Source organism: Puma concolor, chromosome D4 (genome assembly GCF_028749965.1).
Source record: "Puma concolor isolate L17-30 chromosome D4, mPumCon1.1.hap2, whole genome shotgun sequence".
NCBI classification, from domain to species: Eukaryota; Metazoa; Chordata; class Mammalia; order Carnivora; family Felidae; genus Puma; species Puma concolor.
The window spans coordinates 26,726,238-26,745,617 of record NC_141679.1 but is presented as its reverse complement, the minus strand read 5'-3'; the positions used below and the strand labels follow the sequence as shown (position 1 = coordinate 26,745,617).

At 35.5% G+C, this 19,380-nt stretch overlaps 1 protein-coding gene across 5 annotated transcripts in view; it reads left to right on the top strand.

Annotated features, from left to right (window-relative positions):
* AGTPBP1 (ATP/GTP binding carboxypeptidase 1) overlaps positions 1-19,380 on the top strand; it is a 167,144-nt gene that overhangs the window by 110,372 nt on the left and 37,392 nt on the right. For all 5 annotated transcript variants that reach the window (XM_025931681.2, XM_086685114.1, XM_086685115.1 and 2 more), the window contains exons 15-17: positions 940-1,023; positions 2,605-2,691; positions 2,776-2,924. In XM_025931681.2, the coding sequence (XP_025787466.1) occupies positions 940-1,023; positions 2,605-2,691; positions 2,776-2,924 (320 nt within the window). The remainder of the gene's footprint in view (positions 1-939; positions 1,024-2,604; positions 2,692-2,775; positions 2,925-19,380) is intronic.

The following is a 19,380-nucleotide window of genomic DNA, read 5'->3' as shown; positions in this document are numbered from 1 at the left end:
ATTTGTTCTGGTTTGCTTACCCTTGGTGACACCTTCAGTGATTGTTGCCTTCCGTGGCTTAATTATGGACAGGGAAGATGGTGGAATCTGTCTGTGACTCCTTTTTCTAGGATAGTGGCAGGATTCTAGGAATTTCCCAGTTGGTGACCATTTCATTGGACTGATTCAGGGGGAGGCCTAGAGAATTCTCAGGCCTAGAGAATCCTGGAGATGCAGGGTCCATGCTCTGCCTCCTGACACAGGTGTCCCCTTCTCCTCCACATTTCCTCTCCATTCACAGAAGAGAGCACTGATTCTGACAAATGTGCATGCTGGTTGCCAGTTGCATTTTAGCAACATTCCAGCAATGGTGGCTTTTAAGAATCTTCATATATAATTTTTGGCTTTTTGGATCTTTACTGCTTCTAATAATGCTGTTCTTATATATGTAAAATTATTTGCTTTTCGGCTACAGAGTGGCTTGTTACCATTTCGATGTGGAAAGTCATAAATAAGACATTCAAGATTTTTTTAAATAAAGTTTATTTATTTATTTTGAGAGAGACAGAGACAGCTCGAATTGGGGAGGGTCAGAGAGAGAGAAAATCCCAAGCACTGCCAGTGCAGAGCCCAGTGTGGGTCTCAAACCCATGAAACTGTGAGATCGTAACCTGAGCCGAAACCAAGAGTCAGGTGCTAACTGTCTCAGCCACCTGGACACCCCTTAAAATTTATTTTTAAGGTGTTGAACTGGTAACTGTATTCTACATGGTTATTTTCAGAATTCGGGCTTTAATAATACAGATACTGTCTTGCGACATATTGATATGAATGATCATTTTTATTTTAAGAAAGTGTTCTCCTTTTACACTTTTCCATCCCAAACTTATTTTGGAGGAAGTTGTGCCTTGGCCTATAATAATGAATTTTGGTGGTCATGCTTCTCTTTTGTGATTTCAGGACAAAAATTGCCCAAGATATTGAGAGGTTAATACATCAGAGTGATATCATAGATCGAGTGGTATATGACTTGGATAACCCAAAGTAAGTGTGTTGTTGTTTTTAGTTTTATTAGTTTTATTAATACTCTAAAATTTCAGTGTTATTTTTAAAAATAAAAAAATATAGCTAACTTCCACCTAGTTTGCCCTTGCTATGTTTTCATCTTTTAGCAGGGACATAATGGTAATGTAATAGTAAATCATATTAAATTGAATGTATCACAGGCTTTTGTTTGTTCTTAGGTGGACTTAATGGGTTCGATAAGGAAAAGGTCACAAACTGATGCTGTGTTTTTAAAAAATGTGAAATTACCTCCATTTTAGAGAGTGGAAGTGTCACATGAAATGCTGCAATTTTGTCCTATTGACAATATTGAGCCTTCGTTTCCTTAGGACAACAAATTACCATCCGTTTTAAAAAAAAGAAGGGACATGTGCTTGCTAATTTCTCCATAGTCCCCACTAGGCTTTGTCGCCTCTTACTGCTTACAATGTGCATCAGTCCTTTATATTACTTTCCTGATCTTTGAAGCCATGTGTTTATGATGCTTGATGCGTTAATGTTATTCACAATTTAGGGTTATCACTGTTATCAGCACATTTTAGGGTTTAAATAAGTGAACATTAGAAACGATGAATGTGACTATTATTTAGTCATATGCCTCTTTATACAAGAAATGTAATGAGCCCTCAGTGGGTTTCCCCATCTCTCAACATTCTAATATTCTGATGGACATATCAGATCTTACTGGTCTTTTTGGAGGAAATAAAACACTTTTTAAAGATCATTATCTTTAAAGGTAAAGAAATAAGGGTAAAAATTATGTCAAAGCTAATGACTGAATTTGAAATAATACTTTTAAAAATGAAAACCAAATCTACCTTATTCAAAATGTCTTAGTTATTTCAATATTTATAATTTGGTGTCAGATCAGGCAGATGTGGTGAAAACAGAAACTCAGGAACCCTGAGCGTGGCATACATACCATTGCTATTTCTAATTGAAATGACTTTGGACAAAATCATTGAGCTTCCTAAAGTCTGAGTTTCCCTCTGTTAGAATGTAAGCTCCAGAAGGGCAAAAATTTGTATTTAATCAGAGACACAGACAGACAACTAAAACCGAATCTGGTACCTAGTAGGCATTCAGTAAATACTAAAGTAGTGAATATGTAAAGTGAAGACAGTACTTTCACCTTCCTGGCACTAATTAAATAAGCTAGTATCTATATCTAATATAGCTCTGCAAATTTAATCTGAGAACTGCATAGTTTAATTAGAATTATTGCTACTCAGTACTGGTCACATGCCTTTTTAAAGATACGTCTAGTCTTTTTATTTGATTATTGGTATTTAGGAATGACGTTTATTTAGTGGGGCAGAATTTCTTATTTGTGATTAATATTCAGTCTCTACTTGTAATTGTAATTTTTAAGTCTATAAATGTTAACCAGAGTTTGTGTTTTGCTTGTGTTCGTTACATTCTTTGGTTTAAAAATAAAGAAGGGGGGACGTGGCAATAGTGGTATATTTTTAATTTGTAGTGTAGTTTTATTTTAAATTTTTTGTTTACCTATTTAATTGCAGTGTATTTTATAATACTTACTTGAATACTTTTATTTAGTTACACTATTCCAGAAGAAGGAGATATTTTGAAGTTTAACTCCAAATTTGAATCTGGGAATCTGCGCAAAGTAATTCAAATTAGAAAGTAAGTCATTTAAAATGTTCTCACTTTGTCTGTACACAGATATTTCCCTAATTTTCATCAGATTTCTTTATTTTCTATTTTCAGAAATGAATATGATCTTATTCTGAACTCAGATATAAATAGCAATCATTATCATCAGTGGTTTTACTTTGAAGTCAGTGGAATGCGACCAGGTGTTGCTTACAGGTTTAACATCATTAACTGTGAAAAGTCCAACAGTCAATTTAATTATGGTAAGACATGTTTTTCCCCCAGTGTAGATGATATGCAGGCAGGCATTGTAACTATAGTACATAAGGCTTTTTTTTTTCTTCTAATTATTAACATGTTTAAAAAAGGTTCATTGTTCTTTTGTTTTCTCTAGTTCTCAAAATTCGGATACTTATTAATGCAAAATTTGGAATAAACCTGTGCATTGCTTTGTTGGTGAAAAGCTCTTTAAAATGTAAAGAGCATCTTTGCTTTCATCCAAATTAAATACAGCTAAAGATTTATTACTTATCCTGCTTAAAATCAAGTTTTCAGTCTCAGCTCATCTAGAAGAGAATTACATAAAGCAGTCTTTAAAAATGTTTAATTTTGAATAGTCTCATAGAAAGTGAATATATATAATGGAAGTTCCAGAAAGGTTTCACGTTCTCTTCACTGAGTTTTCTCCAGTGGCTACATCTTCAGTAGTAACTAACCATCCCAGAGTCAGGATTTGATGTTGGTACAGTGTGGGTGCAGTTTCATGCCATTCTATTACATTTGTAGATTCTTGAAGTTGTCACCACAGTCAAGGTACAGATTGCTCCCACCACCACAAAGCCTTGTGCTTCTCCTTTATTAGTCACTTTTCAGTACGATGTTAGCAGTCATTTTCTATAAATTTTAAAATATAGTTGAGGAGGTTTCCTCCTACTACTTTGCTGAGGTTTTTTTTTTTTTTTTTTTGTCATGAGTGGGCATTGAACCTTGTCATATGTTTCATCTCCATCAATTGATTTGATCATGTGATCTTCTGTCTGTAAATTGTTAATATGGTGTTATTTCATTGAGTTTTGAATATTGAATCAGCATTTTTTAATCTGTGGAATAAACCCCACTTGGTCATTGTGGATAATTGCTAACATTTTGTTAAGAAATTTGTATTTATATGTTCAGGAGGGATATCAAGCTATAGTTGCTTTTTTGGTTTGTTTTATTTTTGGCACCGTATCTGGTTTTGGTATCATGGTAACACTGACCTCATAAAATGGGCTGGGAAATTATTATCTTATTTTCTGGAAGAGCCTGTGTAGATTTCATGTTACTTTTTTTAAAAATTTATTTATTTGGGGGCGGGGAATGGAGGGAAGAGCAGAGAGAGAGAGGGAGAATCCCAAGCAGACTCTGTGCTTGGTGCGGAGCCTGATGTGGGGCTCCGTCTTGCAAACTGGGAGATCATGACCTGAGCCGAAATTGAAAGTTGGATGCTTAACCAACTGAGCCACTCAGGCACCCCAAATTTGGTATTACTTCTTAAACATTTGGTAGAATTCTCCAATGAAACCATCTGGGTCTGGAAGGATTTCTTTTTTGAGAGTCTTTAGTTTTACTTTTTTTAACTGTTTATTTTTGACAGAGAGAGATTATGTGCCAGCAGGGGAAGGGCGGTGGGGGGAGGAGGGGACAGAGAATCCCAAGCAGGCTCTGTACTGACAGCAGTGAGCCTGATGTGGGGCTCCAACCCACAAACTGTGAGATCATGACCTGAGCTGAAGTCTGACACTCAACCGACCGAGCCACCTGGATGCCCCTTTTGATAGTCTTTAAGTTACAAATTAAATTTAATAGTTGTAGGGCTATTCAGATTATTTTCTACTGAGTGAGTTGTGGTATGTGGTAGTTTGTGCCTTTTAGGAATTGATCCATTTCTTCTGAATTGTCAAATGTCTGTGTAGAGTTGGTCACAGTATTCCCTTTCTGTCCTCTTGAGGTCTGCAGGGTCCGTTGTGACACCCCTGCTTCATTTCTGGTACTAGTAATTTGTGTTTTCTCTTTGTTTTCCTTTGTCAATCCTGCTAGAATTGTCAGCTCTATTGACCTTTGTCAATTTTACTGACCTTTTCAAAGAACCAGCTTTTTGTTTCATTGGTTTTCTCTACTGTTTTTCTCATGAAACAATTTTTTAAAAACTCTAGTGTGTGTAGAGCACACTAGCAAAAGTATTAAAGTTGTTAAAGGCATGAATATGATGGTGCTTTTTAAGGGGCGTTTCTAAGAATTAGAGTTTTCAAGAGTTGAAGAGGCTGTTCTCATTTGTCATTATTTATGTGGGAAATAGGAAATTTTACACTCTAGATGATTACATGTTTGGGATAAAAGCTTTAATCAGATTCACTAATTTAATGCAATAATGAAAGGAAGATTATGTAGCATAATATCTAGGCTAGTTATAAAATTATTTAAAGTTTTTAAACGTTTTAAGTAATCTAATTTTAAATAGTGCATTTTAAATATATTTTGACCAAGGAGTCAGTGCTTATATTTTGCATGAATAGTGATGTGAATATTCTTGATAAAATCTATTTCACATTCTTTATTTTTGTGATTTTGGGGCCTAACTAGTAATCATTGAATGTTGTATTTCTTAGAAAATAATTTTGACCTATTTTTGATCTTAAAACCTTCATATAATTAAAAAAATTACCTTATTTGAAACTCATTCAGAATAATAGTAAAAAATGAAAGAATTTCATGTTTTCCTTATTTAACTTGTAAGTATAGTGCTGACATAATATTTTAGAGGAGGAAAGGACAGTTACTTAAGTGGAAGTATGTTTGTATTTTGGGTGCTCCTTAAGAGTATATAAATATAAAAGCCTATTTATTCCTAAAATGATAGCCAGTATAATTTTCAAATTGTAGTGCCTGCAGGTGGATGACATCTTTACAACTACATTCATTTATTCACTTTTATAAAATAGTACTCTTACTACTTTAAACTTTATTATAATTTTAATTTTAAAAATTAAAAACTTACATTGTAGAGCAGTGCTTCTCTATTTTTTTTAATTACAAAATGTTTTTAATGTTAATTTTTATTTTTGAGAGAGAGAGAGAGACAGACAGACTGCGAGCCGGGGAGGGGTAGAGAGGGAGACAGAATCTGAAGTAGGCTCCAGGCTCTGAGCTGTCATGACGCACGGAGTCCGACATGGGGCTCAAACCCACGAACCGTGAGATCATGACCTGAACCGAAGTCGGCTGTTTAACCGACTGAGCCACCCAGGGGCCCCTATTTTTATTTTTAAATCAGTACTTCCATGTGATAAAATAATGTCTTCCTTTAGTATCATTTTAAGTTTAAAATAAATAAACTGAAACTTGCAAACTGAAACCAAATCAAAACAATGGGACAGATGGCTGCTTTACTTTAAAATTTCCCCTGCTTCTTAGCCCTTGCCCTTTGGGTATTTTTGTATGTCTATCACACTTTCCAAACTCACTTTATAGAGAATTTGGGTAACAGAATGGTGTTAAGAAAATTAAAACCATCCACAGTGCATCATCCAGAGATAGCCACTTTAATATTGTTGTGTCCTTCCAGCCTTTTTTATATGGCAATATATGATTTCCACACCTACATAATTCTGTATTTATTTTAAAAAATAAGCCTGTATCCCATGCAGTTTCATAGTCTGTATGTTAACCAAACATTATATTGTTAACATTTTTTTCTGGTCATGAAATATTTCTCCAAAACAGAGTATAATGGACATCCTACAAGAGGTACTATAACTTATTTATCCAAACCTTTTTCTGTTGTACATTTAAGCTGCTTCTAATTATTTTCTATTTTAAATAATGCTGAGATCAACATTATTGTACAAAATATTTGTGTGTATAATTATTTAGTTACAAATCTACAAAAGTGGAATTCCTCTGTCTGCCAGCTGTAAATATGTTTATTTTTCTGATAATCAAGCAGTGGATCTTTAATGTGGGGATTTGGTAAATTAAAAATTGTTTAGAGAAGAATGTAAGAAGGGGAGAAAATCCACTAATTAGCATTTTGTAATCCTCAGACTTACATTCACATAATTTTAAAATGAAATTTTATCCTTTCATAGATTGGGGTTAGAGTATGAAACTCACCCGAAACTATTCTCATGCCATTCAGTATTTTCAGTGACATCATTACTAATGTTTATATAATATTCTATTGAGTAATGTACAGTTCGGGATTTTATTAAGTCTTTTTCAACATTTCAAAATTATAAGCTGTGCTGTTGACACCCTTACTTATTTGCTTTTGTGTATGTTTACGATTATTGCTTTGCCATAAATTTCTCTAAGTAGAATTTCTCAAAGCAAATGAACAGATGTTGCTGAAAACTAGGGAAAAGGATACTTATTGTGCTGGTAGGAGTGTTAAATTAGGTCAACCTTTTTGAAGTGCATTTGATAATATGCTTTCGGTGTTTATATTTAACTTCATCCAGGATGTATTTTGGTAAATTCTGTGAATTTGGGGTCTAACTTAATCCTATTGTTAGTAGTTAAGCAGCTACAACTGAACCCATTCTTTCTCCAAAGAGATTTAAAATGGTGTTGATAAATTGAGTTATTTGTTAAATGTTTACATTTATGCCTCATTTGCAACTCTGTTCCTGACCCACTAGTAAAAAATGGAGAGGAAACATCACTTAGAAGACATTGTGAATGGCTGCTCTGTGGTAGCTCGTATAGAAAATGCTCTGGTTAATGGGGCGCCTGGGTGGCTCAGTTGGTTAAGCATCCGACTTCGGCTCAGGTTATGATCTCGTGGTTCATGAGTTCAAGCCCTGTGTCAGGCTTTGTGCTGACTGCTCAGAGCCTTGAGCCTGCTTTGGATTCTGTGTCTCCTTCTCTCTGCCCCTCCCTTGCTTGCATTCTCTCTCTCTCTCAAAAATAAATATATTTTTTTTAATTTTTAATTTTTTAACATTTTTTTTTTTATTATTTATTTTTGAGACAGAGAGAGACAGAGCATGAACAGGAGAGGGGCAGAGAGAGAGGGAGACACAGAATCTGAAACAGGCTCCAGGCTCTGAGCTGTCAGCACAGAGCCCGACGCAGGGCTCGAACTCATGGACCGTGAGATCGTGACCTGAGCCGAAGTCGGATGCTTAACCGACTGAGCCACCCAGGCGCCCCTCAAAAATAAATATTAAAAAAGAAAAGAAAATGCTCTGGTTAGCAAACACAGATTGGAAGCTGGTTGGTAAGATATCACTCTGACTTGCTCCTAGTTCCTAACTTTTTGAATCTGGGTTGAATTACTCTGACCTCCTAGTCATATTATTTGTCCCCTCTGGTTTGAAACAATACAGTTCTCAGAAGCTATGGACTAGCATTTTGGGGGGAAGCTGTTTGTTGCTCTGGTACCACTTGATTTTAATGATCCTGACCTTTCTGTCTAGTGTAACATCCTTTGCTGTGTAACTGACTTTATAATACAGCTTAACATCCTGTAGTCTTTTTCAAAAACAATTGAATTTTTCTACCTATTTTTCCAGAATTGTTTATTCTAAATATTATTCAGAATAGTTTTATTAAGTGCCAGAAGATTTCAATTACATTAAACTCATAGAATAATCTGAGAGAAATTGAATTTTTTATATTAAGTCTCACTGCTTAGGAACATGGTGTATAGTTTTGTTTATTCATTTTCTTCTGCCCTCACTTAAGTTTAGTTTTTTTTAAATAATTTTTTAAGTTTATTTTTATTTCTTGAGAGAGAGAGAGAGAGAGAGAGAGAGAATCCCAAGCAGGCTCTGCGCTGATAGCAGAGGTAGGGTTCAAAAACATGAACTGTGATATCATGACTTGAGCTGAAATCAAGAGGTGGATGCTTAACTGACTGAGCCACCTAGGTGCCGCTATTTAGTTTTCTTTTTGTTAGTTTTGTTCATTTTTATTTACTTCCATTCTTAAGTATTTTATGTATTTTCTTTTGGTGTCTATTTTGAAAGAGTACTTTCAAACATTTTCAGGTTTGTTATTTATAATTAAGAAAGCTGTCAAGTTTTATATGTTCACTTGAAAATTGACCTCTTTACTGAATGTTCTTACTAGTTTTCATAGTTTGTGAATTGATACTGCGGATTTTCTTGCTATGTCCTTAGAATTTTTCCTTATCTGTAGTTATATTGTGTATCTTTCATTGTTTTGTAGCTGTTGGATATAATTTTGAGAATGTTTACAATAAAAAGGAGACATTGGGCATCCTTGTTTTGACTCTAATGTGAATGCTGCTAGTATTTACATTAAATACCCTAGCTCTTTTTTTGAGGTACAGATTCTTTCTCATAGTAAAGAATTTCTAGTTTGGGGCGCCTGGATGGCTCAGTTGGTTAAGTGTCCGACTTCGGTTCAGGTCATAATCTCGCGGTTTGTGGGTTCAAGCCCCATGTCCAGCTCTGTGCTGACAGCTCAGAGCCTAGAGCTTCCTTCAGATTCTGTGTCTCCCTCTCTCTCTGCCCCTCCCCTGCTCATGCTCTCTGTCGCTCAAAAATAAAAACAAATTTTTAAAAAAAAATTTCTACTTTTACTAAGATTTAAAAACTGAAAGTATTTTATTTTTGCGTTTATTAATGTGATGTGACCATATAATATGAGCTATTAATGTGCTGTATTGTATTAATAATATTTCTAATATCAAATCATCCTTGGGTTTCAGAAATAAATCCACTTTGCCATGGGAGTCAATCTTTTAATATACAACTATTTTTGATTTGTTAGTATTTTGTTTAAAGGCTTTACATCATTGGTTGTAAGTTAGACAAGTCCGTTTCTTTTTTGGAGGGTTGTTTTTGGCCAGTTTTGCAAACAAGCTGATGCTAACTTTGAACACTTAAATAAAAAAGCTTTTATTTCCCCACCCTGTGTTCTGGAACAGCTTAAATAGCATATACATGTCTTCATGAAATTCGGAAAGAACGCACCTCTAGAACTGTCTGCGTATTCCTTTTTGGGTGGGAGGAGAGTCTGGATAACTTCTTCAGATTTCCGTGACTTGGTGTAGTCTAGTTTTCTATTTCTTATTGTGGCAATCGTGATGATTTACATTTTATTATATAAATGACATTTAGATTTTCAGAATTCACTAGCAGGGATTTCTGTATGATGTCTGCACTGTGCGTGCTGCCTGTTCTCTTGCTTCGTTCCCTTGCGTGTGTGCTTAAAACATAATTTAGTGTTTTAAAAACCTAGCTCTTGGTTTTATTCCTTATTTCCTTTAAAAGTTTTAAAATTAACTTTTCTCTTTTCCTCTCTGCAGTTTGATTTTTTTCTTCTTTTTAGCTTCTAATTTGTTTACCTAAATTTATTTTTGTTTGATGATCAAGCATTTAGGGCTTGAATTTGCTCTTAATTATAACTTATTTTGTATCCCCTTCCCCTCTGGATTTTAATATTAAGACTCCTTGTTATTTTGTAGGTTGCCTCTAATTGTATGTAGTGTTGGTATCCTTTTTGATGCAAGAATTATTTCGGAAGACATTTGTTATATTCGTGGTTGGTTAGATTATTTTGATTAAAATTTTTTTCATTACTTTCAAATTTTAATGAATCTTGTTCACATAAATATAAAATTTATGATTTGGAACAGTTTTTTAAGCTTCCTATCTGGTCAGTTTTTGTTTTCATGGGTGCTTGGAAAATAATATATATTCTCTGCTGGAAGCATAATTTCATATACATTGTTAGTTTAGTGTTATAAATCCATTTATTCAGCTTTTGGTGTCCTTATTTATTTTTTACCCTATCTGCCTAAGACTTAAAAAAATTTTCTTTCAGTTCTGTTGTGCTTCTGTCCAGTCCTCATTTACGAAAACATATATATTTTTTTCTGTTTAAGCAGCATTATTTGGCACATAGTTTATAACTTTTCCATATTTATTTTGTATATACCATTGAACAGTATAAAATAGTCATACTTAAGTATATTTAACCTTGAATTCTATTTTTACAATGTTTTGGTTTAACTTTGCTTGATACATCTTTGTTTCTTATAAATAGAGGTTGCATTTTATTGTTTGACCCTTGTCTTTAACATGCTTTTAACTTAAAATTCTTTTTGTAATTGATACATTTAGATTTTTACGCTATTTTTGTGCTTCTTGATTGTTCTCTCTTTAAGGTGTAGTGCAACACTTGTTTCATTGTGGAAATCCAAAATATGTATATAAAAAAATAGAGCATGAGGCATATTCTGCATTGGATTTTCTCAGTCCTGTTCCATCTGCCTTAAGTTTAGTAGAGATTTCTCCCAAATTCTGACAAGAAGTGGTCTCTTGTGATTTCTTTTTATTGCCATATACTTGTAAGTATTTAACTAGGAAGTTGGTTATAGCTGTGAAATGAGCTCTTAGGCAGATATAATTTTTTTAAGTGAAACTCTGTTAGGTTTGTTTAGTACAACATAAAGGAAATCTTGGTTTGTCTTAACATCAGTAGAAAGAAGGGACTAATATTTTAGTAAGCTGGAATTCAGCAGTTTAAGAAATTGCAACTAGCTATGTAGTTGATGTTGTCATCGGGTTGAATTTTGAATTCACTCCAGGGATGGTACTGATGACAAAATATTTGCAGTAGACTTGTTCAGCTGAAAGGATTTGTTTAATTGCCATCCATGACTGAAATTCAGAAGTAATATTAGTTTTAATTAATTTTATTTCTTTTCTTTTTTTTGATTGGGACATCTTTTTTTTTTTATTGGTTTGGGGTTTTAGTGTTGGGTTCTAAGCAAATATGTCCAAAGATGGCTTATTCTTTGACAGTGCCCCCAAAAGGGGCAGAATTACTATTGTTTTTGTTTCTTAAATTGCCCTTTTCCTGGGGATATTTTAGGTGATTCTGTTAGTTTTCTCACAAGTGAATGATCTTATTTGTGAATTTTATTTGAGAATTTATATCACTGTATAATAATGTCACATCTGTTGTAATCCATTTCTCTCTCCACACACCCCCCATTACTTGAAAGGGGTTTGCTCAAATTACCACTAGATGGCAGTCTTGCATTTTAGTAACTTGGAACTTTCCTTGGCAAGCTCCCTCCCTGGCACTTCTGCACTCTTTTTCTCATCCTACCCCCTAACCCTTCCTTCTCCCTGCTCCTCCCCTTAGCCATGTCTCCCAGATACATGAAGATTTTTAACCATCTCCTTACGTAAATTGAACATGTGTGGAATCAGCAGAATAGAATTTTAGAGTCTAGTCTGTAGCATTCCCACCTTGCCCTCGTTAGTTAATTCCATACTTGGAAGTTGAGCTGAGCTATCTCTTGACTAAGGAAGTATTCCCTGACTCCTCAGGCTGGATGAATCTCCTGGATAAATGTTCCTTGTAATTTTTCCCTTTGGAGTGCTCATAACAGTTTTATGTTGTTTATAAGTGTAGCTTATTAATCTCTTTCCTGCCCCCTCCCCCTTGTTTATACATTTCCATCTGATCAGGGACAGTGTCACTGTTGCTGACTGCCATGTTTACACTATGGCGTTTAACAGATGTTTAGTAAACATTTGTTAAATTAATGAGGCAATGGATGGATGAACTATGAAGATCCCATTAGGAACATAAAATGAACATGCACAAAATATATGTCAAGAAGATTCTAGTTTAATATAAGATCAACTATTTCTAAATATTTTATTTTGAAATAATTTCAAATTCACGGAAAAGTTACACCCTGACTCCAGATGTTGAGGATCTGAAATCATACCTCATCACCCTAGAATACTTTTAGTATATTTTCTATAAACAGTGGCATTTTTTAAATATATATATATATAACCACCAACGTCAGGAAATAATTGATTTGTGAATCCTGTCTAATCCATAGACTCTTCATTTGAGTTTCACCCATTTTCTCAATAATATCCTTATAATAGCAAGAGAATTCTGCTCAAACCATGTGTATTTAGTTGTCAAGTTCTACACTCTTTAAGTCAGGAACAGTTTTATAGGCCTTAACATATATGACCTGACACTTTTGAAAATTACAGAACTCCTATTCTGTAGAGTAGTTCTCGACTTGGAGTTGTCTCTTGTTCCTCGTGACTCCATTCAAGTTAGGTATCTTTGGCAGGAATATTATAGAAGTGATGTTGTACTCTGGTGACATCCCAGATTTTGTTTGTCCCATTACTGATAATAATAATTTTATCACTTGATTAAGTTGGAGTCTGCTAGCCTTTCCACTATAAAGTTACCCTTTTTCTCTTTATAATTAATAAAGTATTTTAGGTGGAAGTACTTTGAAACTATGTAAATATCTTTTCCTCATCAGATTTTACTATGTTAATATAAACCCAGATTGGGTTCCTGTTTTACTTAGTAGGTTGTAATTTGTTTCTCTCATTATTTATTTTTATGCTCAAATTGCCCAATATTTGGCCAGTGGGATCCTTTTCATACTGGCTTCGGTGTCCTTTTGACACATCCCTATCATTCTGTATGGGCATCCTTGCTTTTTCGGCATACATATCCAAGGCGCATCTTGCCTTTTCCTGCCCCAGCCTGGTATCAATCATTTCTTGGAAGAGCCCCGGCTTGTTTTAGTGGTGAATGGTACTTAAAAACCAAGGTCTGTGTGCATAGTGTGTACACTGTTATTGGACCTCTTAGTAGACAGAGCTGAGGACTGTATGTGTGTATAAGTACTTATATAGAAATTTTCGTTTGTAGTGGTTTCTCTATATGTATATATATGTTTATGTTTGTGTGTATGTGTTATGTGTATACACCCCCACACAGTCTCTATGAGGTCACACTGATACCTTCAATTCCACAGGCTTTATTCTGTGTTTTTTTTTTTTTAACCTATATTTACAACGTCCTTCAACGTGGAGAATGTGAACTTCCCTTATCCTTAATATATTTAATCCTGATCAGTTCCAGTGTATGTTACAATCTTTCTGCTGCCTTTTTGAGCACATGTCCTCCTCACTTCATTCAGCCTTTCTTCCTACCCCCCCTGCATGTGTGTCCTTCCTGTTTGTGTTCATTTTGTTTTATTAGTATTATTTTTTAATGTTTATTCATTTATTTTGAGAGAGAGAGAGAGAGAGCCCACATGTGAAAGGGGGAGGGACAGAGTGAGAGGGACAAAGAATCCCCAGCAGGCTCGAGTGTGGAGCCCGACTCGGGTCTTGATTTCACAACAGTGAGACCATGACTTGAGCCTGTATCAAAAATCAGATGAGGGGCGCCTGGGTGGCGCAGTCGGTTAAGCGTCCGACTTCAGCCAGGTCACGATCTCGCGGTCCGGGAGTTCGAGCCCCGCGTCAGGCTCTGGGCTGATGGCTCAGAGCCTGGAGCCTGTTTCCGATTCTGTGTCTCCCTCTCTCTCTGCCCCTCCCCCGTTCATGCTCTGTCTCTCTCTGTCCCAAAAATAAATAAACGTTGAAAAAAAAAAATTTTATAAAAAAAAAAAAAAAATCAGATGCTTAACTGACTGAGCCATCCAGGTGCCCCAAGTGTTAATTTTATTTTTAGTTTCTAGTTTTATTACATGGTGGTTAAACAGTTTTGTTGGTTAGTATTTCTCTTTTATGGAACTTCTGACATTTCCTTTTGATCTAATATGTGATCATTTTTTGTGACTATCTCACGTGCTCTTAAAAGAAGGTATATATATTCTGTGTATATATAAGGATACAGTGTTCCATATTTAAGATTTGCCTCATTATGTTCTTTAGATCTTCTGTATACATTTCTTCATTTTTGTTCATTTGGTTTGTGGTGTACCTAGAGTGATGTGTTAGTCTACTATCGATAGTATGTTTCTGTCTTCTGTCTTCTGTAATTTCTGCTTTACTTAGGAGATTGGTCTTATCTGGTACATAGATATTGGTTATTATTATATTTTACTGTGAATGATCACTTTATAAAGTTCCTTCTTTGTCTCATTTATTATTTTTTGGCCTGAAATCTACTTTGATCTCAGGATTTCAACTCCCTACTTTGTTTCCATTTGCCTGGTGTATCTTTGCCCATTTTTAACAGGTGATTTAAAGTTTTTATATTCTGTCTTCTAGTAATGATGAAAGCCTGGGTTTTATTTGTGCTGCTTGTTGAATTTATTTATTTACTTTTTGGTGGTAAGGATGTGTGTAGGGATGCAGACTCAAGTGGCTACCATTATCTCCTAGACCAACAATCTGATCTTCCTATTTTTAGTATAAATCTCTATTGTTGTACTAGCCATATGATAAGCATGCATTTTTTTCTCCATAGAGTCACTCAGTCCAGATAACGTATGCAACTTGTGATAGGTGGCTGTAGGTTATTCAAGTTCCATTTTAAACTTTTTTTGTCCCCCTTCCTTGTTAAATGAGGGTATTAGCTTCAACTTGAAAATTTCATGAATATGTGGTTCATCATACATTTGATGAATAGGGACTAAAACACCTTGTCTTTTTTTGTATCTGTACTTGTCATTTAGCATCTACTCAATGTGACTTTGGCTTTTACTTAGATATTGTTAGAAGCCACTGCCATTGGATTTTGCCTTCACCATGGCAATTTAATATTTTGGTGGTCTGTATTCAAGTGACAAGATTGACAGTTCTTGGCATATTTTTTTATGTATATAAAGGTTTATCCTTTGGCTAATGACCATGTCAATTACTCAGATATAGCCAAAATGTCAGGTCGAGTAGATTGTGGTATATTCAGTCTGAGTTACCTCATTTGATTGATTCTTAGTAGGACAACCTCTTTGGTTCAAATGGTTTTTATGATAGTTGGAATTTTAAAATGTCACTCTTCCATTGTGATCATAATTAACTATCATTTAAAAAGTAATAGAATACATTGTCTTTTATAAAATTAGAACACTTCAATAAATCTAATGTGCCCTTGACTTCAGCTGGAACCTTACTGTAGTCAACCATTATTATGAGTTTTGTGTGTCTGGAGGAGTTTGAAGTTTCTTCCCCCCCGCCCCCTGCTTTTTTTTTTCTTTTTAGAAAGAGAGGGTGAGCTGGGGAGAGGGACAGAGGAGATAGAGTCATTATTTTTATTTTGAGAGATAGAGCACGCATGAGTGAGCGCTAGTGGGGGAAGGGCAGAGAGAGAAGGAGACAGGAGACAGAATCCCAAGCGGGCTCTGCGTTGTCAGTACAGAGCCCCATATGGGACTTGAATCTGGAGATCATGACCTGAGCCGAAATCAAGAGTTGGACACTTAACCGAGCCACCCAGGTGCCCTGAGAGAGAGAATCTTAAGCATGTTCCACGCATAGATCCCATGACCTTGGATCTTGACCTGAACCAAAATCAACAGTCTGACGCTTAACCCACTGAGCCACCTAGGAGCCCCTGGGGGAGTTTGAAGTTTCAGATTAAAATGGCTCAGTGATTCCTAGGAAGAAATAAAGAAGATAGGAATCTGTTGTATGTACCAGTGAAATACTTGAGTTTCAAATGTAAAGAGAAAATCTTAACATACTTCCACTTTAAAAGAACTGGTTACATAAATAATGATAATATTACAGCAGCGAACGTTTATTGAGTATTTACCGTGTGCTGGGCCTTGTTCTAAGTGCTAACACATGTGGTACTCTTAATCCATACAACAGAATCCATTTTACAGAAGAGAAAAAGAGGGCATCAGTGCTTTAGTAATCTGCCCAGGATCACGCATCTGGTAGGTGGTGAAGTTGGAATTCAAATCCAGGTAGTCTGGTTGCAGACTGCATGCTCTTAATCACTGTGTTGTTCTGCACGTGAGAAAGGTGGATTAGTGTCGGACTTCTCATCGGTGGCACAGGAAGCTAGAGGACAGCCAAATGTCTTTTGCGAAGTGTGTCATTTGTTTGTCACTGCCATACACTTTGTGTATGTAGAATTCAGAATTATATTCTCCCTGAACCCTCTGTGAGAAAAATAAATGAGGAAAAAGATCTCAAGGTAGAAGTCTTGAAATTTATAAAATCTGTCAAAAGTAAAAATGTTCTAAAGGGGGTGATATGGGAGACGTGAAGGTTAACTTATCTTGATGGGATTGCTTAGTTATTGATACAGTATCAGAGAAATACCAATTAATCATAACGATGAGAATGGGAAGTGAATTGAAGAGTACAACAGAAAGCTTCCAATAATGGAGAAAAAAATGTGGAGAAATCAACCAAGCCAGTAATAATAAGAAAGCAAAGAAGAAGAAGAAGAGAACCCATGAAATAGTAGAAAGAAAATAAGATGGAAGGAATGACATGAAATGTATGTCTGTCATCACTAATTATGAGTTGAAATGTCCTAAAAAAGTTACACAGTGGTGGGTGTGAGGAGGGTATTAATTAAATGGCAAAGAAAAGTTGAAAATGAATGATTGGGCAGAGATAAACTAGGAAAATGCAAATAAAATATAGCAAAAGTGGTAATATTAATGCCAGAAGTGGAATTGCCAGGTCATATGGTATTTACATTTTTAATTTTTGAAGGGCCTTTATGCCTGTTGTCTGTAAAGGTGTCACCAATTTACATTCCCATCCAGACAAAGAAAAAATCAGGATCAAAAGCACTACATAGATACTGTGTATTTATAAGTTGCAGTTCTTGAAGATGTAGAATAATTACAAACATTTTTTAAATTGAGGTATAATTAACATATAACCTATTAATTTCAAATGTATAACCTAATGCTTCAATATTGGTATATATTGTGAAATGATCCCTTTGAGAAGTTTAGTTAACATCTATTGCCACATAGTTATAAATTTGTTTTTCTTGAGATGAGAACGTTTAAGAGCTACTGTCTTAGCAACTTTCAAGTATGAAATATAGTATTTATATATTAACTATAGTCCCTATGCTGTACATTACATCCCCAGGACTGACTTATTTTATAACTGGCAGTTTTTACCTTTTGACCACTTTCACCCATTTTGCCCACCCCCATTTTTATTCTTGCCTTACCAATCTGTTCTCTGTTTCTATGAGATTTTTTTTTTTTTTTTTTTAGGTTCTACATGTGAGATCATATGGTATTTTGGTATTTGTCTTTGTCTGACTTAGTTCACTTAACATGATGCCCTCAAGGTCCATCCATGTTATTGCAGATGGCAAGATTTCCTTCTATTTTTTTTTTTCAACGTTTATTTATTTTTGGGACAGAGAGAGACAGAGCATGAACGGGGGAGGAGCAGAGAGAGAGGGAGACACAGAATCGGAAACAGGCTCCAGGCTCTGAGCCATCAGCCCAGAGCCTGATGTGGGGCTCGAACTCACGGACCGCGAGATCGTGACCTGGCTGAAGTCGGACGCTTAACCAACTGCGCCATCCAGGCGCCCCGATTTCCTTCTATTTAATGGCTGTCCATTTTTTAATCAGATTGTTATTTTTTCTATTGAGTTGTAGGAGTTCTTTATATATTTTAGATATTAACCGCTTATCAAATACATGATTTGCACGTGTTTTCTTCCACTTAGTAGGTTGCATTTTCATTTTGTCGATGATTTCTTTTGCTGTGCAGAACACAAACCTTTATACAGCACAGCAAGGACCATAACCATAGAGCATTTGTAGAGATTGAACAAAAGCTCCAAGAAATACAACTTAATTAGAAGACAGTCCTTGTGAGAATTTAAAATACCGCTTTCAGAATTTAACATATCAAGAAGACAAAAAACAAATAACAATACAGAAAATTTGAATAATGTAGTCAACAAGCTTGATTTTGGGATTCATTGGGATTCCAGTTTGAGAACATATTTGAAGATGTGTTGCAGCCAACAGAGTGAGATGTAAGATGGGAAGTGGGAGAAATGGTGGAGCTAATCTGGGATTCCAGTGTTAACAGGAGGAAAGTTGAGGAGCATTTCGGGAAAGCATCTCATCCATGTTAGAACTGGAAGTTGGTGGGATCCTGGACTTATGCCTTAAAAAAATTGAAATGGGTTTCAAGAAATAGTGTGACATAGTATGATTATGAAACTGAGACATGTTAGGGACATGGGGCAGAAGGCCTGTGTATCTTCTCCAACGGAAGGATAAAACAGAAGAACTGCAAAAAAGTCACATTACAAATGTGAGTGACATGGAATGTCACATGAGTTGGAGTGTTTGATGAAGTGTATGAAAGAATCCATTTGAACTAGACCCTGGAAATACTTTATTTGGGAGTGTGTGGGTAATGCACTTTGGCTGTGCAATGAGCTATATTTACGGAATCTGGATGTGAGTACTGTTGTTTTTCACCTTAAAAGGTCTGCTTTATAGAAGGAGCACAAGAAGGTATCTTCCTTATGTTCATGAAACATTTAAAGTTTTTTAACTTTTTTTGTTACAGACAAAACTTATGGGTGACTAAAAAGCTCAGAGATTTTACAGATTTCATTGTGATTTAAAATACTAATGGAAATCAACAAAATGTTGAACAAAAAATGGGTACTTGGAGATGTAAAGTTCTTCCTTAAAAAAAACAAAAACAGGGGCGCCTGGGTGGCGCAGTCGGTTAAGCGTCCGACTTCAGCCAGGTCACGATCTCGCGGTCCGTGAGTTTGAGCCCCGCGTCAGCCTCTGGCCTGATGGCTCAGAGCCTGGAGCCTGTTTCCGATTCTGTGTCTCCCTCTCTCTCTCTGCCCCTCCCCCGTTCATGCTCTGTCTCTCTCTGTCCCAAAAATAAATAAATGTTGAAAAAAAAATTAAAAAAACAAAAACAAAAACAAAAAACCTCT